General features: G+C 49.6%; 1 protein-coding gene across 10 annotated transcripts in view; it reads right to left on the bottom strand.

The window, feature by feature from the left end:
• The window catches only part of LRRFIP1 (LRR binding FLII interacting protein 1), a 159,851-nt gene that overhangs the window by 59,989 nt on the left and 74,093 nt on the right, over positions 1-25,769 (bottom strand). For all 10 annotated transcript variants that reach the window (XM_052636465.1, XM_052636468.1, XM_052636470.1 and 7 more), the window contains exons 2-5: positions 12,343-12,429; positions 5,747-5,764; positions 1,673-1,720; positions 85-129 (exon numbers count right to left, since the gene is read on the bottom strand). In XM_052636465.1, coding sequence (XP_052492425.1) covers positions 85-129; positions 1,673-1,720; positions 5,747-5,764; positions 12,343-12,429 — 198 coding nt within the window. The remainder of the gene's footprint in view (positions 1-84; positions 130-1,672; positions 1,721-5,746; positions 5,765-12,342; positions 12,430-25,769) is intronic.

Genomic DNA, 25,769 nt, shown 5'->3' with positions numbered 1-25,769 from the left:
CTAATTAATGTTATTTCAGCCACTAGAACGGCCAAGCAGACTTCAGCCGAAATGCCGAGGTAACAGGAGGGAGACAGTACTAACCGACGTGTTTCTTCTGGATCTGTGAGAGTAGCGCTCACTGTCTTCCTACCAAAGCAAAGAGGAGACAGCACAGGAAGGTTAGAGGCGGACAGGAGAAGCCTTAAGACCGTCCAACCGCGTCTCAATACAGTATTTCTGATATAAATGTCAAACAAATATTTACTTTGCTTACAGGCCTCAATTAAACCACTGGGGGAAAATGCTTTCTTCTAAAGCAGGTGGGGGTGGAGGGTGGAACTTGAGCACACAAATCATTGGGATGTTTCATTCTGGCTTTAAAAACAAGCATGTGTTCGGTGAAAAGCAGGCTCTTACTTTTTTTTTTTTTTTCTAATCGAATCTGGTGCATTTAAATCAAACTACTTCTGACATTCAAAACCTGCTTACTTCTGTTCAGGAATCAGAGAAGAAACCATTTCTGGAAGAGATCCAACATGGATGCCACCCTATCTACGATGTTCTGTGCATCCTAAGATGCTTCATTTTGCATCTGGACTTCTCTGAAGTCGGGGCGTATCTTATAATCAAAGTTGCTCACAATTATAATTAGCATTTTCTTTCTCAGTGGTATATAAAACACTGACGCCTCTTTTAACTGTGTCTTAAGATTTGGTAAATTTATACCTATGCCATATAAGCATTAAAATGATGGTTTACACATAACAGAGGTTGAAGTGAACTGTTTAAATAGAGGAATTGTGTGCTCTTTGTATTTCAACAACTGTTTTATATTGTACCTGGATCTCTAAGATGTAGGTAATTTTTCAGTTTCCTTGGGTCATTTTATGTATAAGGGACATTTAATGGGACAGCTGCATACTGGCCTGGTTCTCAAATGCTGGAAGGATGCAATGACGTCTGTGAGGCCAGTGAGCAACGTGACAAGGACAAAGGGGGTGGGGGCACTCGGGGGTGGACCGATGACCAGTGGGCGGCTCTCAGAGCCCACCCCCCTTCCAAGCCTCCCACTGTGGGGCAACATCTCCACTCAAGAGGCTTGTTAGGACGGGGGATGGTATCGTGAAGGGCAGGCCAGCTCTTAAATGACGAAGGACAGATAAGTTGTGCCAGGAAACAGGGTGAGAAGGTAAAGGAATTTTCTCCTCCAAGAACCGTGGTTTCTCAGGGACAGGGCACAAGGTGAGCAGGGCCCAGCAATGAAGGATAAAGGTCGGAAGCAGAGTGGCCGGGCAGCTGACTGCAGTTGGGAACTGAGATCACGCAGCACACCGCGTCCTCTGGCTTCCGGCTAGAGCCGCTGGCTAGGCGGGCCGTTCGGGGAAGGTTCTCACGCTGGGGGGCCCTGGCCCAGCCTGAGTGTCCCCAGGGGGGGATCCTGTTGAGAGGAGACCCCCCCATGCTAGCCTGGGGGGCTCCAGGAGCCAGCCGCCTCACCAGACGCCTGGCCGGACTGTTTCTAAGCAGCCTTCACGGGGGCTGTAAACAAGCAGACCAGATGGAAACATCCCCAGAAGGCAGCCTCTCAGTATTAAATTAGGGGCAGCCGGGACCTAGCTATGCAATTACAGTGTGGGAGAATGAAATCACAAACCGTTTCAAGCTTTGAAAAATCATATTTGAGGCCTACCATCCATTGCTCGATGTCGCCCCATTTTGTATCCAGCCCATAATATTTCTGTAGACAGAAGGGAAAGAAGATGAGGCAAGAAGTGACACGCGCTCTGCATAGGACACTGTTCCGACATGCATTTCCAAGCCCCAGGGTCAAGGGAACATGCCAAGGCAAAGCGAGGAGGAACAGGCAGGGCTCTGCGGGGGGCTGCAGACCCCCACGCCACCTGTGAGCCCGGGAAGACAACCCTCCCCACCCAGGCGAGACAGGCCAGGACAAAGCACTGCTGGGGGGAGGGGAAGACCTCCGTAGAGACAGGCCGGCAGCACGCCAAGCCCCTTTGTCAAGCTGGTTATGCCCTCAGAGAAAATGTACTGCAGCAATAAAGCACTGTGTGTGTGTGTCTGTCTGTCTGCACGTGTGCGTGCGCTCAGTGGCGCAGGCGTGTCTGACTCTTTTCGATCCCCGTTTAAGAGAAGCCAAACCGGAGAGCCATTTCTGTGTTGCTACAACAGGTATGAGAAAACCAGAGGCAAGGGGCAGAAAGGATGTCCTGACCCCTAGATTTCTGATACACTTGCTCCAGCCATCCAATATCTATGCTAAATTTAGGCCCTCGAGAACTTCTGGGCTGTAGACCTCTTTATCATATGCTGCTAATGGCAAGATGGCCAAGCAGCCTGTTGTAGAAGTGGTCTTGATACAGGGGAAAAACAAACAAACAAACAACTGTTTGGCTTTTTCTTTAGCCAATATCTCCATGCTTTCACCTCACCTATCTATTTAAGCAACTGCCCAAGTTAGAATTACAAAAGCAGATTCAGGATGGCTATTATTGTCACCAAAATACAGCAATTCCTAATTTAGGTGGGAACCCCGGTGGAGTCTTAAATAAAGGGGCTTTGCTTTTCTCCTCACTTTTCCCTCGATTTCCAATAAGAAAACCAAGAAACTGCCATGTAAACCTCTGTATCATATAACACAGAGATGATTTTCCTTTTGCACACGAAAAACTTAAAGTCAGAGGGAAAAAACTGTGAGAAGTGAGAGAAGTGCACGGCAGCACCTGAAGTTGTACAACGACCCAAACAGGCTGCTGCTGTTAGGTTTGGTTTTATATTTGATTTAGTTTCTGTTTATTTTGAAAGTCAGCCAGATTTAAAACATATGGCTCTTCAGTGGTCTCGCCCCTTTCTCTTAGGATGGTGGTAAGTAGAAAACTTGAAGAAGAAAATTAGGAGAGAACTTACCAGTGCTTTAAAAATTCAACCAATATAGAACCTGAGCAGCTAAAGCACATGAGCCAAACACTTTTCTGTAAGTTCCTTACCTTAGTCTATAAATTGAGAAGGGAAATAAAAGGGAATACTTCCCACAGTCATGCTTCAACAACAGCATAAATCAAACACAGCAGCGTAAATTAAACACAACAGCTTAAAGCTATTTTGCGTTCAATTCATGCTAGCCCCACTTTCACTGTCAAACTCCAGGTATACAAAGTTCGATGCCATCAACCCTCCTCTATCTCATGCCTTGACTACAAAGATAGAAAATGTGGCTTTTAAAAAGGAATGGGCCTATAGAAACTGACAAAAAGTAGATTCCAAAAGAGGTCTGCGTTATCTGTTTTTCTATTTCCGCCTTTTCCTTTTTGGCCAATTCTATACCCATATCAAATACCGCATTCTACCTGTTGCACTTTTTAGGACAAAAATAAGAACCAGTATTTAAAATCTTCCGCTGAGTTCACAGGTGGCCTTATAGACAGCTACGGTAACTCTAGCTACGCTTCCAAGCCATCCGTGGGGAGAGGACACCCCTGGCAAAGCGTGGTTAACAAGTCGTCCTGGTGTTAGTAGCAGGGGCGGCACAGCAAACTCTAGAAAGGGCACAACGCCGCACACGCAGGCTGTGAGAGCCGGTGAGCCATGCAGAGGGAAGCGAGAGCCAGGCGGGCGCACACGTGCTCGACTTTCAGAAACAGCTTTGATTCAACACAAGAGACCCTGATGGAGACAGCCCGCGGGCTGGCAGCAAGCCTTACTGCCTCCTTCTCCTGCGCCCCGGGTCACATCTGGGTGATAATAATGGACACCTGCTTTTCCGTGGGGGGCTCCCTGAGCTCCTTTTAGTTGTGTGTGCTGGGTGTGCGTGCTGTGCTAAGTCGCCTCAGTCGTGTCTGACTCTTTGTGACCCCATGGACGGTAACCCTCCAGGCTCCTCTGTCCATGGGGGTTCTCCAGGCAAGAACACTGGAGTGGGTTGCTGTGCCCTCCTCCAAGGGATCTTCCTGACCCAGGGCTTGAACCCAGGTCTCTTGCATCTCCTGCATCGGCAGGTGGGTTCTTTACCACTAAGGGCCACCTGGGACGCCTGTACGGTGTGCAGACATGACCACCTGACAAGATTCTAACAGCGTATCCCTGGTAGTGAGGAGGGATATTCTTGATCCAGCACCAGATGGGAATGAGTCAAGTAGAAACGACCGGAGAGGAGTCCCTGGCTAGGTTTTAGTTGACCGTGTCCTATTCCGTCGGTTACTGTGATGGTTCCCAGCCTTGCCTTTCGCCTGTGAAATTCTGACCTGGATTCTCTATGTGTGGTTTGGAACTCTAGCCTCAGTATACAGTTCCAAGTGGACTCTGCAAAAACTAACAAAGTTTAAATAGATCCTGGCACCTTCTTAACTGGTTTCTTGACACTTTGGGGGATAATATTTATGCAGAGTGAGGGGGGCAGGGGGAAAGGCCATTTGGAACTGCACCTGGTAAAGGAATCCAGAAACAATTTTATTGTTTTTCAAAATTAACACTGCATTTGATATTCTTATAAAGTGCCAGGTGGCTCCTGGAGGGCTAGTGAAGGCTGAGGAGACAAGTGCGGAAGGAAACGGAGATGTTACTCATTTTGTTTGTCGGGTGTACACTTCTTAGAACTCTAAATCCTGGTGAACGGGCATTTTCATTGAAGAATACCAAATGGTAATTTGGAAAATTGCTATTTGAGGCAATTCAGACTCTCCAGCCTGGAGAATCCCAGGGATGGCGGAGCCTAGTGGGCTGCCGTCTGTGGGGTCGCACAGAGTCAGACACGACTGAAGTGACTTAGCAGCAGACTCTCTAGAGGTTATGATTCTAAAGAAGTCAGAAGTGGCTCCAGGTTGGGGTCTAACCAGACAGCAGCACCAGGAGCTGGAGCCTCTGGAAATTTAAACATACTGATGTTCTGTGTTTAAAGGGCTTTCATTTTCTAACCCATGAGATTAGGTCACCTTGTTTTGATTTTCTTAGCTGCTCTCAAAGACAACGATAACTCTTCCTTATAAACTAAATAGGTTTGTAAACAAGAAATTATTTCAATTCGTTTATGGGAAAGACTCCCTGTAAACACTTTTCTATAAATTCTCAGGGAACTGTTCGCACCCTCCTTCATTATTGCTGGATCAGGAGTCACTGAACTGGCTGCTCTTATTTTCTGTATTGGGACAACTCAGCGCATTTATTTCTAAACCTCACTGCCTTTACAAAATACCCTTAGGAAACAGAGATGCATGTTAGCAATCTGAATATTAGGGATGGAAGGCAGGTTTGTTCTAAGCTACTGGGTTTTATTGTTATACCGTCATTTTCTTTTTTTACTCAGTTTTAATTCAGTATGTAATCATCTCAATGTATGGTAATATGCACTGAAATTTTCAACACTTACTATTAATAATAAAATTACATGCAAGGATGCCCTTTCTTTTCAAATGTCTGATTCTAAATGGTTTTCCAGACTCTGAAGTGTGATTTTATTTTGTCTTAGAGTTAAATTTTTTCTTAAAGAAACAATTTTCCAATTTCTTGAGAAAAATGGAGATAGAAAAAGCATTCAGTACTCAGAAATGTGTGCTGACGGCTGCCTTTCGTGGGGGCTAACGTGAACCCCTGAGCGTTCGTGCTCAAACCAACTCGCAAATATGATGGCAAAAGCAGCAGCAGGAACTTTAGTGAGTTCTCAATCAAAGGCATGATTTCTGAAAGGTGACCAGGCCCTTGGCAAGGGAAAAAGAGTACATGCAAACCAGAAAATAAATACGGAAGAGCCTACCTTTTGAACCTGATAGATCTTCAGAGAAGGGCAAAAGAAATCGGGAAAGAAATACAAAATCCAATTACAGAAGTAGAAAAATCAGAAAGAAAGGTTCTATAAGGACCTAGAAATATGAATAAAAGCCATATTGAAACAAAGCAAAAACTGGTAAAATGGGAATGAAAAAAATTCTCTTGTAGTCTCATTGAAATAATCAGTAATTTCATAACAGATCTTACATTCTATTTTAGTTACATTGATGAAATATAGGCACGTCCACACGAGTCTATGAGAATCCTGCTATTAGTCTAATGCAAAAGTTTGTGTTAACTAATACCACTAATGGGAAAAAGAACTTCATCCTCAATATAAAATTTCTTTTCACATGACCAAAATGTAGCAAAGAAGTGCAGAAATTTAATTGGAAAGTCAGCTGGTCAAAGTCACAAAGAGTTAAGAAACATTCTTTCATGTTTGGATTCATGCAGATACAGATCAGGAAAACTTCAGCCAAACAGACAGATCCCGAGGGTATAACTGAAACAAATTTTGAAACGCTTATTATCATACCGTGACACACTAGTTTGCTCTAGAGGTTTCTCCTAATTTTGTAGTAATCCCTAGGTAAGTCTGAGATGCCTATTCTATCACTCAATCATTCATTCATTCTTCATTCATCCAACAAAACTAGTGAGGCATGGTCCAAGGCATCGCTACAGCTATAAGACTTCAGACTCCATGCTTCTATTCCTACAGAGGTGAGCAGATATCAATATATCCAACACCGGTACTACATTAAACGTTAGTCTCCAATAGAAATGTTGATCAGGTCAGTAACAGGAGACACGCCCTGATCATCAGTTTGCCCGGTCATCACACCAGAATTTTTTTCCCATTAGTTTAGGCTCTCAGACAGAGTTAAAGTTTCACTCAGATTTCCCAAAGAACATCTGCATATTCTCCCTAATAAATCCATTAAGAAGGAGCTCATAGTCCTCTGAGACAGCCCCAAAGCATAGCCACGCAGTCAGTTCTCAGCATCCGCAGGGGTGAAGAGAACCTCTGAACCATTTGGCTGCAAGGCTGGGGCTGCGACCTGGATGGATCGCCAGCCTGCTTCCAGCCCCCGTGTCCTCAGGGTCTGCTAGGTGTTGCTGACAGTGGGGCGGGGGGGGGACACGACACTTGGCTCACCTCTCCTCTGTGGGCACTCTCCATGCTGGCCTTGGAGGGGCCCAGGCACCAGCGTGGCTTCAGCCACCACCCACCTCCAACACCCTCCGGTGGTGTCGTCAGCTTCCAGCTCTCATGAGCTTCCAGGGACCTCACTGCTCTCCAGGCATTCACAGGCTCCGTCCGCCTGCTGCCAAGCCCACCTCCGTGTCAAGGAAGGCCTTGGCCCTGCTCAGAAGCAGTGGTGTGGTAGCTCGCTACCACACGGAAAGAGGGGTCCCGTTTCTCAATTTTTATACCGAAATACCAACACTACAGGTTAAACACGGGTCTCCAAAGCATATTCATTTCCACTTCATCAACAACTTAAAATGCCAGTGTGCCGGGCTGTCAGATTGTGTAACACAGATTGTGGGGCTGGATCTAATTATAGGCAGGCCCAGAGACGTGATATGTGAAGGGGAGACCCAGGAGTATGCCTGCATGCCACCCCTGCCACTAAAAGTACGGCCCCAAACCTGAAAGCCGTCTGCCTCCTCTCTCCAGATGGGCACACACCGTGGGCACCCCTGTGCACACCCCCCAGCCCTGGACTTGGGTCACATTAAGAATCAGCCAGACCAACAGCTGCCGTTCGTGTCTCTGTAACACACGGGCGGACACCATGGTCTGTTCCCATGATGTGCCTTGAATCAGCACCAAGGAAAAAAAACTGGTTTTTCAAGGTGTGCTTCCGCTTGTGAACCACTGAGGATTACATGGGTGTTTGCACTCCCGAGCTGCATGAGCGCCAGTGTGCACACTGCTGGTGTTAATCCCAAGGTTAACACACTGGCGAGGCCCTTTGTTTTCACCGGTGATGACACGCCTGCTTTGGAGGCAGAGGGGTGAGGATTACAGGCTCTGCAGCTTTTTCATTTCTAGGTTTGAATCTTGGCTTGGCCACCTTCGCAGCTTCTGTCTAATTAACTGTCTAATTAAGGCCTGCTTTCCTCACCTGTCAATAAAACCTGGAGAGACCCTGTTCCAGATGGTGAGGGCACCCAGTCCCAGCACCGCCACATGCCGAGGGGCTCCGGGAGGTCCCTGCCGACCCCCTGCCCCACCCCAGTCCGCTTTGACTATTAATACATATCCACGTGTTTTATCTTAAACCTTCCAAATCCCTTAGTTGAGGAAGTCGACAGAAACGGTCCCTGGCAATGCTCTCCTGCCCCAAGGACACTGGATTTATGTGAGCGAAGCTGTCCTTGGTGTGACCGTTGGAGGGCTCACAGGTCAATACAAACCTTGGGCCAAGCCAGAGCCCCCCAGTCCGCCCTCACCGCCGTCCAGCTCTCTGCCCACAAAGCCTCCTTGCCTGTCCTGCCTTTCTCCACTGGCAGCTTCTTCACTCGGTGACCACACTCGCTGTGCTGGCCAGAGTTAGTGCCTCTGGTTCCTCCCTGACACATGCAGGGCCCCCTACTCAGGGTGTCCTTCTGCACCCAGATAATTCGCAGTGTGGGGTGCAGTCACCAGGCACGTGGTCTGACCCCGAGAAAAGCGTGCTTTCAGCAGAGAAGGCACCCTCGCAGTCTACTTGGCCTGTCCCTGAGCTCACAGCAGGGAGAAGGGTCCCGCAGAGGAGACCCACACAGGGCTCATTTTAAAAGCTGACGTTTACCGAAGGCACCTCCCAGGCAGTGAAGGTACGCTTTCCTCTGGGTCCTCGCACTCAGACCCACACGCCCTGGAAACCTGTTCCCACACGTGAAAGCATCCCTGTGGGGGCCGCATGCTAAGAACCCCCTGGTCAGCACACTGCTTTTGTGCAAGACCTTCCCCGGAACCTGAATCACAACACAGTTTCACCCTGTGACCACGTATGCGTCTCTACTGTAAGACAGAGTTTCAGTACAAACTGCTACATAAAGAATGGATAAACAAGGTCCTACTGTATACCATAGGGAGCTATAATCAGATCCTATGATAAATCACTATGGGAAAAAAAGACAAAAAAAGAATATACAGATAAAACAGAATCTCTTTGCCATACAGCAGAAATTTAATACAATATTATTAATCAACTATACCTCAATAAAATTTTAAAAAAAAATTTGAAATTCTAATGGCATCTACTAACCAACGGCACTTGTGTGTCTGACCGAGGGAGGCAAACTGTGGCATTTTTAAACCAGATTTCCCAGGTTTTAATCAAATTTTCTCTGCAAAGCCTGAGGTCCTTAGCAGTCACCAGACACCCGAGGGCAGGCCACGCCGCACAGGAGCTGGGACAGGTTGCTCAAGTCCTCGGGCTCCTCTGTCCTGGGAGCGCTGTGCCTGGCGGGGGTGGGGTGGGGGAAGACTCCACAAGGTCACTCCCCTGCTGGCACCCAAGGCCCATTTAATGATACTGAGATCAAATGGCCCGGACTTAGTTTCCCATCTTTGGGTAGCAGCTGCAGTTTTGCAGCTTGAGGTATTGCAACTGCAGTGCAGGAGTTCGGCAAGAGATCACTTTGCAGAATTAACGTGGAACGGAAGGGGACTGCCCTTGACTCAAAAGAGAAAGGGGTGATTTGCTTTTAAAAGAGGCACTTCAAATAATTTCTTACTTAGCTTAATTCCTCTTAACCTTTATTTTCTAAAACAAGAACTTCTGCCAAAGAACTTCGTGAATAACACGCTGCTCATATGATCCAGTAGGGCTGGCCAAAAACTTCGTTTGGGAGCACTCAGGGAAACTGGGATGATCTTTCTGGCCAGCCTAACATATATTTCATTCAATTCTGCCCATAATTAAGGATAGAATATATTATAATTTGGAGGATAGATATGTACACACATACTATGTAATTCACTTTCACCTTGCTTTTGTAGAAATTTTCCCTTTGTGTTCTCGGTGAGAGTAACTTTCTCTTACTTTGTGAGACAAATGGTAAAATTATTTCCAGCATGGAAACCAAAGGGAGTCCCCCTGTCAGGTTCAAGGTCATCTTTCCTGGGTCCAGTGGTTTCAGGGGAGAGGGGACAGCCACAGGCCACCAAAAACATTTACTACCAGCAGAGGAGGGTGCAGTGTGGACAACCAGTCAAAGGTGGAAAAACCTGGATGGGGCAACAGAACATTGTGGAGAATCCTTCCTGGAGCCCTCTTAAGGCCTTAATACAAAAAGACTGGGGGCTGGAGGAGAAGCGGGGGAAGCAGACAGAGCAACGAGCCACCACTCCTGCTGGAGGCTGGGGAAGGCAGCCCCCGCCCCAGACACTGTGAGGAAGCTGCTGCACCAACCCCTGAATGCCCTTGCCCGTGGGCTTCCGAAGCACAGGGAAGGGGCTGCCGGTGTCCTGCACTCAGGGTTTGCAAGTAGTTACTGCATGAACAGCAACATTCTAAACAGACATCAACACCAGGCAGTCGAACAATCAACCCGTCACTTAAAATCTCGGGGAGGGGAACTGCCTGGGGGTCCAGTGGCTGGGACTCAGCACTCTCACTGGCGGGGCCTGAGTTCGTCCCTGGTTGGGGAGCTGAGGTCCCATAAACTGTGGGGCGGCCAATAAATAATAATGAATAAAATTAAATCTAAAATAAATAAATAAAATCCCTAACCTAAAAACCAAGGTGGCCTCCAATGCGTACGCTTTATGTCAGCCTAGCGCTGGCTCTTGGTGTCAGGGTGATTCCTGAAGCGCAGGTGGAATGTCTCTGACAGGTGACAAAGGCCCACCAAACAATGAGGCTATGCCTTCTCCCCACCTCCCAGTCCAAATACTTCTCCCTGAAGCCTCTCCTGGAAATGCCTCTTTGAATGTACTTTAACAATTACTCTGGGTCAGAGTTTGTTTACAAAAGAATGAGAGTCAGGCTCCCACCCTTGCCCTTAACCAACCTCATGGCAGGGGAGGGGCTGCAGGTGACCCCAGCCTTAAGCAGTTTCAGCTCAATTGCAGAGTTCAAATAATTAACTTGACAATTCAGGAGGGTCTATTTCCATTTTTTAAAACGGTAAATGTGATTCTAGGTGGGAGAGGCACAGAGAAAATGTCAAACCCATGCTTCTCCGACTAAATCAAAAGAAAAGCCCCCAAATTAAAATACTAAATTAACTCTAGAGGCAAAATATCGTAAAAGCTAGAACGAACTTACAATCGCATTTGTATTTCCAACAAGGAGGGAGGGCGTGGTGATCTACTTTCAAATATTTGTTTAGTCTTTGCATGTAAACTCAGGACAAGTGATGCCCAAGAAACGTGGCTGCTGCCCTACTGTGGGGTCACTTCCCAGCATCCCTGCTGGCCTGAGGGGTGGCCTTTCTCTCAGGGACATCACACCCTCCTTGGCAGCTTTCAGCTTTCCACCACTGGGACCCAGGTATGACTCCCCTGACTAAACCCCCGGGCTTGAGTTTCTAGTAACTGCCAACCTGCTTTCGCAGCCACAAGCAAGAGGTTTCCTCCGCAAGTTCAGACCTGTCCATGCCCCTCCCCTGAGTTCACTCAGAGCGGCTGACCCTGCAGCCGGGGAAGGGGCTGGGAGTTAGAGTGAGTGGCTCACCCCCAGGGGAACGTGACCTTGGGAACCTGGCAGAAACTGCAGTTTCACGAGAAGCTGGAAATCTAGAGTTTTATCTGAAGCCTGACGAGTTTTAAAACACTGGTTCAACTTAGAAAATGTGACTACGTGAACCAGACCAGACTCTGTATGAAAATCAGCTGTGAGAAGGCATCTGGCCCCCTCTTCAACACAACAATGTTCAAATCTTCCCAATAGAGAGAGCCCTCCGGGGGGGCCTGGCGTGGCTGCTCCCCAGACCCCCAGAGGTCGAGGCCCACAGGAGAAGGCGGAGCCCTGGGAAAGGGACTCCTTCACCCACTGAGCTTTAAGGTCAGGGGAAAGCCCACCCCTCAAACTGCGAGTGAGAGAGCCCTCATGCCGCCCACGTGGCTTCTGGCTCCGGCTCGAGGTGGTGAAAGAAAGAAGCAAACAGCATCAACAGGTGTGTAAACACAATGCTATCCACTTCCCAGGAGGGCCATTTCTCCCCCTGGCTATTTCATCCGGTGTTTATTCTGTTCCCTGTATCACTTAACGGGGCTTCATGAAACCTATTACAGGTGTAATGAAGGTCTCATGAAACCTATTACAAAGTGTAAAAACCACAAGGGAAGTATTTTTAAACGGGACTGTTTGGATAGCCTCAAAAAATAATAATCTGTTCTTTCATGTTTTAATTCAGAGGATGGGAACTGTGGCTCCACAGTTGGAAGCAGCATCTCCTGGTTCCTTTGGGCCGGGAGGCTGGTCCGGTGCGATCCACGCAGGCAAGTGTGCTGTGCAGATCCAACAGGTCGAGTGTCCAGGACGCCGCGCATGGACTGACCCAGACCAGAGTCACAGGAGGGACAGGGGCCTGGAAGGGACCCTCCCCAGAGCCCGCCGACCAGCCCAGCCTTACCTCCTTCTGCTGCCGCTCCAGCTCCTTCATCCTGATCTCTCGGGCCTCCGCGCGAGCCGCACGCTTTGCCGCCAACCTGGCCTCCGCCTGCAACAGACCCGGAGACTGTGTTAGGAGACGGACCAGCGGCTCCTTTCCAGGCTACAGTCAACCATGAGGCTCTGGTTCGGAGGTTACCAAACACACAGTAACACAGACTCATACGTGTTAAAAAGGGCCCAGGAATCACAATACTTTCAGCAGTCAGGATTGCTCCCTCTGCTAAAAGCCAAGTGGGCGCTGTTCTGAGGGCTTCACGTACATTAAGCTGTGGGCTCATCATAGCAGCGTTGTTGCGACGATCATGTTACCACACCCAGTTTACAAGTAAGAGACCTAGCGCACAGAGAGGGCAACGCGCCCAAGGTCACACAGCCCGTCAAGTGGCAGGACTGGGCGGTCTGCATTCCTCTGGAGAGACGACAGATTAATGCAGGAACAGAGCATCAGGGCTGGACAAGACCCCGGGGTCACCGGTTCAAGTGCTCCCTTTACAGAGCAGGGAGCAGAGGCCTGGAGAGGCCGCCAGACCCATCCGAGGTCACGGGGCTGGGACTCTGCCCCTGCTTCCCAGAGCTCCGGTCTGGTCACCCCTCACTGTTCCCCGATGCCTCCAGGCTCAGCACCGGGGGCCTGGGCAAGCCCCACCTTCTCTCAAAGCATCTCAGACCAGAGCTGAGTGGCTCCAGCTGTTTAGAAAAATTACATTAAGACAAAACCCGCCTCCATTTAACTACTTGTCAACTTGCAGCTGATTTCGCCCTATTCTGTTTAAAAGCCTTCTAAAATGCTTGACCAGGACTAACCAGTGCCGTGGGACTTGGCACTTGAACCCTGTTTCCTCTTCTACAAATCTCGAGCTTATGCATTGCTGCAGGGGATAGACCCGCCCAGTGAGCTAAATGGTGCAAATGTGCCAGGATCCAGGTTTCCTGCTGTTAAAGCAAATCCGTTTTCCTTTCCACTTAAATTTTTATGGGAATTCACTTGTAATGTTTTCAGCAGTTCTGACCCAGCTTTCACTGCTCCTTAGCTCATCCTAAAGTGAGGCCACTGAGACGGCCAGCCTGCTTCTGGTGTGGTCACTGGGTCCAGCTAGCTGTGAGGTGGCCCGAGTGCTCTTGTCCAGATTTGAGGGTGGGGCGCCCTGCACCCCAGACTCCCATCGGGATGGTGGGTCCTGATGTCCACGGTGCCCCTCACTTCCACCCTATAATTATATTGCATGTGCGTGTGTGTTAGTTGCTCAGTCGTGTCCGACTCTTTGCGACCCCATGGACTGCAGCCCACCAGGCTCCTCTGTCCATGGGAGTCTCCAGGCAAGAATACTGGAGTGGACTGCCATTTCCTTCTCTAAATTATATTGCATAGTACTACAAATTCATCTTCCTTCTAAACTTTAATCTAAGTTGAAGACTGACCTTAGTTGGCCTGCCACAGATTGGCTGGCTAATGTCTTTACAGGGAATTTATTCTATAACCTGCTTTGTTCATGTGGCTTTTTGATCATCCTACCCAAGTCCAAGTCCTTCAAATCAATGATGTCACGGATCACAGCTGCATCAGAACTTTGACACCTCATTGCCATTTTCAGCTTTCTAAACCATGTTACACTGTGTGATGAGGCAAACTAGAGAGCCGGGGTGTTGTGCGGTGGGGGGAAGGAGGGAGGAGAGGCCCAACAGGCTGACGCCTGGCCACGCGGACGGGGTGCTGTGCGGTGGGGGGAAGGAGGGAGGGGAGGCCCAACAGGCTGACACCTGGCCACGCGGAGTCCCCACAGCCCTGTGGACGGGCCAGCAAGAGATCTGCACCCACGCTGAGTGCAGCGGCCTCTGCAGCCCTGCCTGGGGAGCTGTGGGCTCCAGATCTGTTGGCTCAGGGTCTATGCCAGTGGAGAACCAGGCAGTTAGAGCCCAACAGCTAGGAGGAGGGCAGTTGGGAAAAAGAGAAAGGAAGCCAAGGAGGAAGAGAAGGGGGATGAGGAGTGAGGATGTAAGAAAGAGGCCAGGGGATGGAGAAGGAGGGGCTGCCGGCGGGGGACAGCGAGAGAGGTGAGCCTCGGGCAGGACTCCAGGTGGTCCCCGAGATGCCTGTCACCAGTGTACACGCTGCACACATGCCTCACCCCTGAGTGTGGGCAGAGTACTGTCCGACGGATGTCACCCTGGGACTGGGTTACACCACACTGCAGAGACAAATGCCCCGGTGAGCAAGGTCCCCTCATCTGCTGACTTGAGTTCTGGGTGGGCCTGACCTCACCAGGGGAGGCCTGGAAAGGTGGATCTAGAGATCAGAGTCTCCTGCCCATGAGGGGCCACGCAACAAGGAGTGTGGGGGCCTCTGAGAGCTGAGAAAGGCCCCAGTGGATGGGAACGTGGCACCCTGGTCCCACACCAGCAGGACGAGACCACCACCAACACCCATGGGAGCTGGGCTCAGGACCCTGCGCTCCAGAAAGGATGCAGCCTGGCCGACACCCTGACCGCAGCCTCTTTGAGACCATGAGCAGAGGAGCCGGGAGGCTGCGGCCAGACTCCTGACCCTCGAAACCTGTGAGCTGATAAACGTGTGCTGTTCCAAGCTGCCATGCTTGTGGGCATTGGTTACACAGAACTGGCCCAAGGCGGTGAGGCCTGGATGACTCCTGCTCACACAGCGTGGGAGCCTCTGTGATCCAAGTGAGCCCGAGCCCTTGGTCACCCAGCTCCTCCCCGGCCTGTCTGTCCTGCCCAGCTCGGGACAGGAGCAATGATCCTCAAAGGGACCTGTCTGAGCAGGTAGCCCCTGCCTCCTGGGGTGATCTCCCCACCAGACTGGCAGGTCTCCCAAATCATGGCCCATCATCAGACCCCAGCTACTCTGGTGGGTCACCCTCCCCCCAGGAAAGGGCCCACCCCCTCTCTGGTCCTTAAGTCCATCCAGCCTGTCTGTCCCGTCCATGATCTCAGGGACCTGGGCCTGTGTTGCTAAAGGGACCACATGGATGAACCAAGTCCTAGGACAAACTCCCTGCGAGGACACGAGCTAGTCAACCTTGCGGACAGATCAACACGGCCATGCTTCACCTTAGATCAGAAGGCGGGAGGGAGGGAGAGGATTCAGCACAGTTTCAAATGCTTGCAGTCACCACCATACAAAGTCCTTTCATCTCAGGGATTCGACATGACTCATACGTGGAGAACAGGCTCTCACGACACAGGAAGTGGTAACAACCATGCTTGCCTCTGGGACTCTGGCTAGAAGCTGACAGATACACGAGCCAACGTTTCAAGTGTCCCAGAACCTACGCACAGCTAACTTCACCAGCATGAAACTAGTACCAGCAGAACAACCCAGAACCTACGCACAGCTAACTTCACCAGCACGAAACTAGTACCAGCAGAACAACCCCGACTCAGCCCGAGATGCCTGAAAAAAGCCACACAGGTCCCCGATAACACGGTGCATCCTGAAACACTGATGTTGCCAAGAACACGAAATGGACACAGAGCATCCCAAATACCCATTCTTCAAGACAGCAGCAGAGGAAATCTTCGGTAAGAACAAGTTGCCCAGTGAACTAAAAAGTACCAAATAGCGATGGTCCACCCTGGTGGCCTGCAGGCATGAGGTCACTCACCCAGCATTTCCAGGGGGACCCAGCCCTGCCCTCTAGCTGGCAACCATCGGGTAGCAGTTCTCGGTGTCGGTGTGCCCCCAGCCAAAGCCTCCATGGTGCAGGACAAAACCACTGCAGACTGACACTTTATAAAATATCAACTCACACACCGGGGGTCACAGCCACTTCCGACTCTTAAAGTTTCCTGATGCACTTTCACTTTCTGCCCCGCGCCTGTAGGGGACTGGCTGCAGGATCCTCGCCACCACCAGCCCAGGCCACGCAGCACTGCTGAGCCAGCCAGGGAAGGGCTTTCCCAGTGCAGGCTGGGGCCCAGTCTCAGGGGTGCACACAAAGCAATGGGGGGCTGTGGACAAGTGACAAGCGCTACAGTGGGTGAGAAAAAAAAACGTGCTGGGCTGCTCTGGAGGAGAACACAACCCACCCGGGGATCAGGAGCCCTGAGCCCACCCTGAGGAGCAAAGGGGAGAAAGCTGGGGCGAGGGGGCGGGTGGCGAGGTGCCAGGATGGGGCCGGGGGGCGGGTCCCCCAGGGCCTGGGCATCCCCCGCAGCTGCAGCCCTGCTGTCTGGAACCTCATCTCCAGGAAGGAATGCGGAAGCACTGACAGGTTTGAGGAGGAGGAACACAGTGGGGTCTGACTTCTGCTTTAGAAACACCGCGCTGGATGAGGCTAGGGAGCGGCAGTGGAGGTGGGAGGAGGGGCTCGAGACCCAGGAGGCGAGGAGGGGACGCTTCCGGTCAGGGAGCCTGAGAGCATGAACCACGTGCCAACGATGAGGGGAGAGGATTCCGGAAGGAGGTCAGGAGCCCGAGGCTCCAGGGAGGCCCCCGAGGCCCCGGGAACCTGAGAGCCACGGACAAGAGCCCAGACCCCAGGCCCACGCAGCACACCCACCCAGACTCACATGGTCTGCTGACGCCCCTGGCCTCGAAGACGGCTTATTTCTCCACCTTGACTCCCTGCCCACCCAGCTCCCAACCTCACAGGAGATGACCACCAAGGCCGAAGGGGAAGGATGAAGAGGGGCTGACAGACCCACGGAATTCAGAGTGCAAGCTACGACCTTCGCAGGGCTTTGGAACAAAGCACATGTACACACCGCGATAATGCAAATGGGCAACCCACGAGGACCCACTGTGCCGTACAAGGAGCTCTGCTCAGTGTTATGAGGCAGCCTGGATGGGCGGGGAGTGTGGAGGGGGATGGACACGTGTATATGCGTGGCTGTGTCCCTGGCCTGTCCACCTGGGACTACCACAACATTGTTCATGGGCTATGTGAAGTGAAGTCGCTCGGTCGTGTCCGACTCTTTGAGACCCCGTGGATCGTAGCCTACCAGGCTCCTCCATCCATGGGATTTTCCAGGCAAGAGTACTGGAACGGGTTGCTATTTCCTTCTCCAGGGGGATCTTCCTGACTCAGGGATCGAACCCAGATCTCCCACATTGCGGGCAAATGGTTTACCGTCTGAGCCACCAGGGAAGCCGTTGGCTATATTCTAGTACAAAATAAAAACTTAAACACACACACACATAGAAAAGCAATCAAACAAAATCCCTAAAAAACGAGTCTGCACAGGCTTCCTCTCCCACCACCGTCCCCAGCTGCCAGTGGTAGTCCTTTCATACTCACTGGAGGTCAAGGTCCGCAGGTCTCCCACTGGTCACTGAGGCCCAGGCCTGCTGGCTGTGATGCCAGGGCACCACAGGGCCGAGGTCCACCCCCTGCCCCCCCGCCGCCAGAGCTTGGCCATCGGGCCCCACTGGTCCTGCGGCTCGTCCCTCAGTCCACTGTCCCTAGAAGGGGCTCTGGACCCCAGACCCTCCTTCCTTTGCCCAAGATCATCTCTGCCGAGATACAAAGGAGACATTCAGGGCCTTAGGCAGGCTGACAGCTGTGGGGGCTGGTGGTGGGATAGGGGAAGGGTCTTGCTCCCTAGCAGCAGCAGCAGCAGCAGCAGGGGGGGCGCCCCCCCCACCCCGGGGCTTGTTAAAGATGCAGAATACCCAGCTCCACCCAAGACCGCTGAGTCAGAGCCTCGGGCGTGGCCGTCTGGGCTGCAACATGCCTGGGTGCTGGCTGCTCCTCCAGGGCAACGACCTCTGCTTTCTGTTATTCCATCTCAGCTTGGGTATGTTTGACGTTTTTCATAACAAAGAGCAAACATTTTTGAAGGAAGGAAGGAAAGGGTGGGGGAAGGGAGCAGAGGCTGAGAGGGAGAGAGAGAAGGAAGGAAGGAAGTGAAGGAGCCTTGAAACCAAAACCAAGCTCCCTGCTGCGAGAAGGTGGCCTCGGTTCTGCCACTAAACAACCCTGCATGCAGTGTTGCCCCCACCCCCAGCTGGGCCACCCCTCCCCGTCCCACTGCGACTCCAGGATCAGGGAGGGGTGGGGGAGGAGCTGACCTGGCCAGGCTTCCTCTGGTGAGATCCAGGCTCCCTGGCTTTCTCAGGACAGTCCAGGGCTGGAGGGGAACAAGAGCCAGAGGCCCAGCCCCTCCCAGGAGACACAGCTCCCCCATCCCCGGGTCCCACCTGACCTGGAACCCCACAAACAGAGCCTTACGGATGCTGGGCTTTAAAGCGAGGCAGCCTTTGACAACGGAGATGGTTGGGATGAGAAAGTTTCTTTTATCGCCCCAGTGGCCTCAAAATAATCCTCAAAAGCTGAACCCCTGATTCCAAAGTTCCACTTTCAACATTTTATTGGCGATAAACAAGATAACACTGACACTGAGGCGACCCGTATGGTCTGAGAGATGCTAAAAAAATACACAAAGCGGCACAAGTCTGAGTTCCGGGGACTTCTGAACAAAGGGTTAATTAAAAACAGCCGGGCCCACCCAGTCAGAGCCTGGGATGCCAGCCCTGCAGTGCCACCCAAGGTCTGGAATGGAGGCACAGAGACCTCCGGCCAGCAGCCCGGCCACAAGGGCACACAGGCGGGCTGGAGAGACAGCCAGCCAAAGTGTTGCTGATACAGTCAGAGTAAAGGGACAAAGTAGGTGATTAAACAGTTAATTTCACCAGGGGACTGTAAGTAGAAAAACTATGGGAGACCCTTGTAAGTTAATGACCACTCAGGAATGCAGGTTTGCTTAACCACAAAACCAAGCAGGCTTGCTTAGCAATAGAATCACACAGCAGAAGCATGAGCCATGTATGCGCCCAAACAATAAAACAATGGTGGCGTGAGACCCACATCCTGCCCAGCGAGCTCAGTAAGCTGGTGATCCCTAGGATATGCTCAGGCTTCACAGGTGGTAAAGAACACGCCTGGCAATGCAGGAGATATGAGATGTGGGTTCAACCCCTGGGATGGGAAGACTCCCTGGAGAAGGGATAGGCTGCCCACTGCAGTATTCTTGGGCTTCCCTGGTGACTCAGATGGCACAGAATCTGCCTGCAATGCGGGAAACCTGGGTTTGATCCCTGGTTGGGAAGATCCCCTGGAGGAGGGCATGGCAACCCACTCCAGTATTTTTTCCTGGAGAATCCCATGGACTGAGGAGCCTGGAGGGCTACAGTCCATAGGGTCCCACAGTCAGATACGACTGAAGTGACTTAGCACATGTGCACGCAAGACATGCTCTCTGCACACATAAAAAAACAATAATCTGTGAACCTGGTTTGACCATGTAGGGACAAGAAAACTCCGCTGCTCAACCTGGAGGAGGAGCTGATAGTGGAGGCATGACATCTACTCAAAAAACACAAAGATGGTCTCCTTTTCCCACTTTTTCTTTGATTATAAAACTGTAGCCCAGTAAGTTTTCATTAAGTCATGTGATACCATCTTGCCTGCCCGCTTGTAAGCCTCACAAGCACCCTATTCTAATAAATCATTTTTTTTTGATTGAAGCTTAATAACTTGGTTACAGCATTGCACTGGTTTCTACCAAATAACAAATCACTTCTTATCCATAACTTTTCTCTCACTGAATTCTTTCTTTGCTGAAACAGAAAGGACTACAGTACCTGAGCTCTTTGGAGCCCCTGAAATGACACCCAGTGGTTTCAATGCTTCTCTGTCTGAAATGCCCTCGAGGGAGGCGTAGACCCAGACCGGGCTGGAGAAAGGGCTATGTGAAGATGTCACCAGCAAAAGCAGGAGTTACTTTGGTGATGGGTCTCTGTGCCAAGGGCTCAATGGGCTCTGGTTCTAGATCAGAGCACAGAGCAAAAGTGGGTTCTACCAGGATGAGACACGGGAGTCAGTGGATAAACAGTCAGACACACCCCCGTTCTATCAGGGACCCTGACAGGCCTCCTGCTCGGAGCACCAGGAATCCCAGCTGTAATAAAACTGCTCCAAGGACATCAGCTGCTCCTCTCTTCAGGGAACTCAGGGACAGCCCAGCCTGGCCTGGGGACTGAGCAAAACTAAAGCAGAAGTGATTCACCAGGGCAGGAGGAGAAAGCCCTGCCTGGGCGAGGTGTGCCCTGCCCTCTTAGCCCGGCCCCTGCACAGCTTCCTTCCTCTCCCCGACCTCCTGTCTGTGGTAGGGGTTTCGTAAGCAGGAAGGGGAGACCCTGCCCAAGGGTGGAGCGACCACACACCCCAGTACCCTGCACCCATTACAGTGGCATCTGGGGGGCTCTAAGAGTTCTAATACTCTTTGTAGCCTTTTGTGGCTCCTACCAATTCAACCCCCCGTCTTTTAAAAACAGAAATGTGGTACGCCAGTGGAACCGAAGTCCTGCCTGCTTAGAGAGGACAGAGGTGCCTGGAGGCAGACTCAGTATTTTTCTGAAAAGCCCCACATGAAGTCCAGAGTCCTGACTCTGCACACTGTCTTCTGAGCTCCAAAGCTTTGCTGGGATTCAAGCAAAGTGTGGAATTCTATATCCCCACATCCCTTATCCCATGTCACAGAAAAAGCTCCTCCTCTGTTCTTAGACTCTCCTGGGGCTCCAGAATTCTACATGGAAAGGGGCAGGGATTTATGAGCCATAACCCTGGGGTGACTCTTGGGAAGTGAGCTTGGCGGCTTTGTCATCTCCTCCCCCTCCGCGGAGAAGCCCCGGGGCCTGGAAAGGGGTGCCGCTGCTGGAAGCAGCTCCCAACCAACCCCGCAGAGCCCAGGAGACTTATGCTCTTGGCTGACATGCGGATCAGTGACCCCAACGCTCTGTGATGGGAGAGTTTTCTTCCAGCCAGGGGACATGTTACCACCGTATTTATCACCTCTCGGGAAAAGTTGAAGGACTAAAGTGCACGCACGTGAGTGTAAGAGGAGTACCAAGCGGTCGAAGCCTGAAGTGGGACAAAGAGCCGGTTCTGTTTAGAAACAAGGAGGGGCCCTCCCTCCATCCACGTGTGACTCGTCCCTGGAATGAGCAAAGAACAGAGGAGCAAGTTCACAGACTCACCGGAGCACACACAGGGCCCCAGGCTGAAGGGACTTACAAGGCTGCCCTTCGTGCAGAGCCACCGTGAGGCTCCGACACAGAAGCCCTTTCCTGACCTGCCTTTAAAAAAAAAATTCTTTTTTTTCTCGAAGTAGAATTGATTGTGTTAGTTTCCGGTGTATAGCAAAGTGATTCAGCTATTTTTCATACTCTATGCTATTATATTAACAGGTCACTACAAGGTATTGAATACAACCCCCTGTGCTGTAGAGTATAGCCTTGTGTGTCTAGCTTATGTACGGTACTTTGGCTCTGTTAATCCCTAACTCCTCATTTGTCCTGCCTCCCTCCCTTTCCCTTTGTGTAACCAGAAGTTCGTCTTGAGGTCTGCGAGTCTGTTTCTGTTTTGCGTACAAATTCTTTTGTATTTTTTTAGAGTCCACACATAAGTGGCTATGTCTAGGAGTGGGATTGCTGGATCCCATGGTAACTCTATTTTCCATTTTTAAAGGCGCCTCCACATTGCTTTCCATAGTGGCTGCACCAATTTACCTTCCTACCAACAGTGTAGGAGGATTTCCTTTTCTCCACACCCTATTCAGCATTTATTATTTGTAGACTTTTTAATGATGGCCATTCTGACTGGTGGGAGGTGATACCCCACTGGGCTTTGAATTTGCATTTCTCTAATAATTAGTAATGTTGAACATCTTTCCATCTGCCTGTTGGCCATCTGTACGTCTCCTTTGGAGAATGTCTATTTAGGTCTTGTCTATGTTTTGATTGGGTTGTTTGTTTTATTGAGATTGAGTTGTATGTAGAAGCTGTTTGTACATTTTGGATATTAACTGTTTGCTGGTCATATCCTTTGCAAATATTTTCTCTCAGTCTTTTCCTTTTGTTTATGGTTTTGTTTGCTATACAAAAAAGTTTTTGAATTTAATTAGGTCCCATTTTATTTTTGCTTTTATTTCTTTTGCTTTGGGAGACTGATCTAAGAAAATATTGCTATAACTTATGTCAGAGAATGTTTTGCCTATGTTCTCTTCTAGGAGTTTTATGGTGTCATGTCTCATATTTATGTCTTTAGACTATTTTGAGTTTATGTTTTATATGGTGTGAGGGAGTGTTCTAACTTCATTAATTTACATGCAGCAGCCCAGTATTCACAACACCACCTGTTGAAGAGACTTTTGCCATTTTACATCCTCGCCTCCTTTGCTGAAGTTTGACCATAGGTATGTGGGTTTATTTCTGGGCTCTCTGTTCTGTTGATCTGTGTTGTTGTTCAGTTGCTAAGACGTGCCTGACTCGTGCAATTCCATGGACTGCAGCAGGCCAGGCTTCCCTGTCTTCACTGTCTCCCGGAGCTTGCTCCAACTCCTGTCCAGCGAGTCGGTGATGCCATCTAACCATCTCATCCTCTGCTGCCCCCTTCTCCTTTTGCTTTCAATCTTTCTCAGCATCAGGGTCTTTTCCAGTGGGTCAGCTCTTCGCGTCAGGTGGCCAAAGTACTGGAGCTTCAGCTTCAGCATCAGTCCCTCCAATGAATATTCAGGCCTGATTTCCTTTAGGATTGACTGGTTGGATCTCCTTGCAGTCCAAGGGTCTCTCAAGAGTCTTCTCCAACACCACAACTGGAAAGCATCAATTTTTCGGCACTCAGCCTTCTTTATGGTTCAACTCTCACATCCATACGTGACTACTGGAAAAACCATAGCTTTGACTATATGGACCTTTGTCGGCAAGAGCATGGGATATCTTTCCATTCCTTTGAATTGTCTGCAGTTTCCTTCAGTTCTGTTAGTTCAGTTGCTCAGCTGTGTCTGACACTTTGTGACCCCGTGGATTTCCTCAATTTCCTTAATCACCATTTAATAATTTTCAGCATACAGCTCTTTTACCACCATGGTTAAGTTTAGTCCTAGGTTTTTTTTTTTGATGTGAATTTAAACAGGATTTTTTTTAAAACGTTATTTTCCTGATATTTTCTTATTAAAGAAATGCAACAGGTTCAGGTTTCTAAATATTAACCTTGTATCCTGCTATCTTGCTGAATTCATTTATTAGTGCTTAACAGGTTTTGTGTGGTGACTTCAGGGTTCTCTCTATCATCATCTTAAGTACAAACAGTAGCAGCTTTGCCTCTTCTCTTCCAGTTTAGATGCCCTGTATTTCTTATTTATCTATTTTTATTTTGTTGTGCTGGGTCTTCACTGCGGCCTGCGTGTTCTTTGTTGCTTTCGAGTTGTGGCACACAGGCTCCAGAGTGCACGGGCTCTCTAGTTGTGGCACGTGGACTTAGCTGCTGAGTGGCATGTGGGCTCTTCGTTCCCCAATCAGGGATCAAATCCACGTCCTGTGCATTGGAAGGAAGACTCTTAACCATTGAACCACCAGGTAAGTTCTGTATTTCTTTTCCTTGTCTGATTGCTACGACTAGGACTTCCAATATTAGGTTGAATAGAAGCAATGAGAGCGGGCAACCGTGTCTTACTCCTGAATTTAGCAGGAAGGCTTTCAGCTTTTTACCATTGAGTATTATGTCGAATGTGGGTTTATCATAAATGGCTTTTATTACGTTGAGATATGTTCCCTCTATAACCATTCTGGTGAGAGTTTTCACCATAAATGAAGGTTGAATTTTGTCAAATGCTTTTTCCACGTCTACTGAAGTGATCATGTGGTTTCCATCTTTGCTTTTGTTGATGTGGGATATCACAGTGGTCGGTTTGCTGATGTGGAACCATCCTTGTGACCCTGGACCGAATCCCACTGGATTGTGTGTACAGCCCTTTTTATGTCCCGCTGTATGTGGTCTGCTAACATTTTGCATCTACATTCACGAGCGATACTGGCCTGGAACTTTCATTTTTTTGTAGTGTCTGTGTCTGGTGTTGGTGGCTTCACAGAATGAGTCTGGGAGTGTGCCCTCTTCTTCAGTTTTTGGAATAGTTTAAGAAGGATACATATAAGTTCTTCCTTTGTTAGAATTCCCAAGTGAAGTTGTCTAGTCCCAGACTTCTCTTTGCAGGGAGGTTCTTTTTTTTTTCTCCCTAAATTTCAGATTCTATTTAACGTCTAGTGATCAGTCTGTTCAAATTAGTCGTTTCATCCTGACTGAGTTTTGGCAGGCTGTGTTTCTAGAAACTTGCCCATTTCTCCTAGGTTGTCCAATTTTTTGGCATACGGCTATCCACAGTATTCTCTATGATTCTTCGTATTTCTGGGGTCTCAGTAGTTATTTCTGCTCTTTCATTTCTTCTTTGATTTGGGTCCTCTCCCTTTTCTTCCTTGGGAAGCCTGCCTAGAGGTTTGCTGATTTTGCTCGTCCTTTTAAAACACTAGCTCTTGGTTTCATTGATCTTTTCTGATTTTTTAATTTCTCTTTTATTTATGTACTCTCTTGATCTTTCTTATTTTGCTGAGTTGACTTGGCTACAGGAACTGACAACAGCCACCAACTTTTGTTTTCTACATAGACCCCCAACTCCTCATATGCAGTAGATTCTAAAAATAGTGTGCTATTCAAAGTAACCAAGTAGATGGGGCCACGTGTTCTCCCGCACAGGCAGGAGGAGGAGCGGGAACATTCCGGCTGGCAGCCCAGAATCAGTGGCCATCCGGGTCTCTGTATGTGTATCCCATGCCCCTCAGCTGCCACGGGCACTGTACTCCAGTCTCGAAGTTTCATCTTTCCAACCCCCTCAATCATGGTAAGTCCCTCCACGAGGGGGCTGCTCTTTCCAGCCACGACTCTAATTATGCTCGCCAGGGAGGAGAAGGCACTTTGGAATGACGCTGTCAGGGAGCATGCACCAGCTCTCAGAGGGCATTTAGGAAATGCTCGGGGGAGGGGGCAGGTGTTGGGAAGTCACAGTGATTGGAGGAGAGACTGATGGCATTTGGGGGCAGGGCATGGCATGGCATGCCAACCATCCTGCCCTTGGGCAGGCCTGTACAATAAGGAACTTTCCTACTGGCTACTCAAGCAGATCCAAAAACCACATTCATAACTTTCAGACCTACAAACTGATTTCGGCTCACATGTAAATTCAAAATGTTATGAGTAGTTTCAACATACATTGACTATTCCAGGAATGCAATCTGCATGGAAATCAGGAAAGATTATACATGGCTTTGTTCAGAACCTTCCCAAGAGTTAGTCACAATATTCACATTCTGTTCCTGCACTTTGCTTTCATTTGATTTCTTTTTAATGTTACAGTTCAAACATTATATTGACTTGAAGTTATGTGTGAAGGTAGCTTCTACCACCTAGGAATTTCATTTCAGGTTTAGTAACAAGGACATTAAAAACATGTTATAAAAAGAGACGTTGGGTCTGACATGACTGGGAACCACTTCTTTAAAACTCTGGGGTGCAGTGGGGGTGCTGAACGCCTCTACTG

The sequence above is a fragment of the Budorcas taxicolor genome, chromosome 3 (assembly GCF_023091745.1).
Source record: "Budorcas taxicolor isolate Tak-1 chromosome 3, Takin1.1, whole genome shotgun sequence".
Classification (NCBI taxonomy): Eukaryota; Metazoa; Chordata; class Mammalia; order Artiodactyla; family Bovidae; genus Budorcas; species Budorcas taxicolor.
This window is presented reverse-complemented; position numbering and strand designations above follow the sequence as displayed.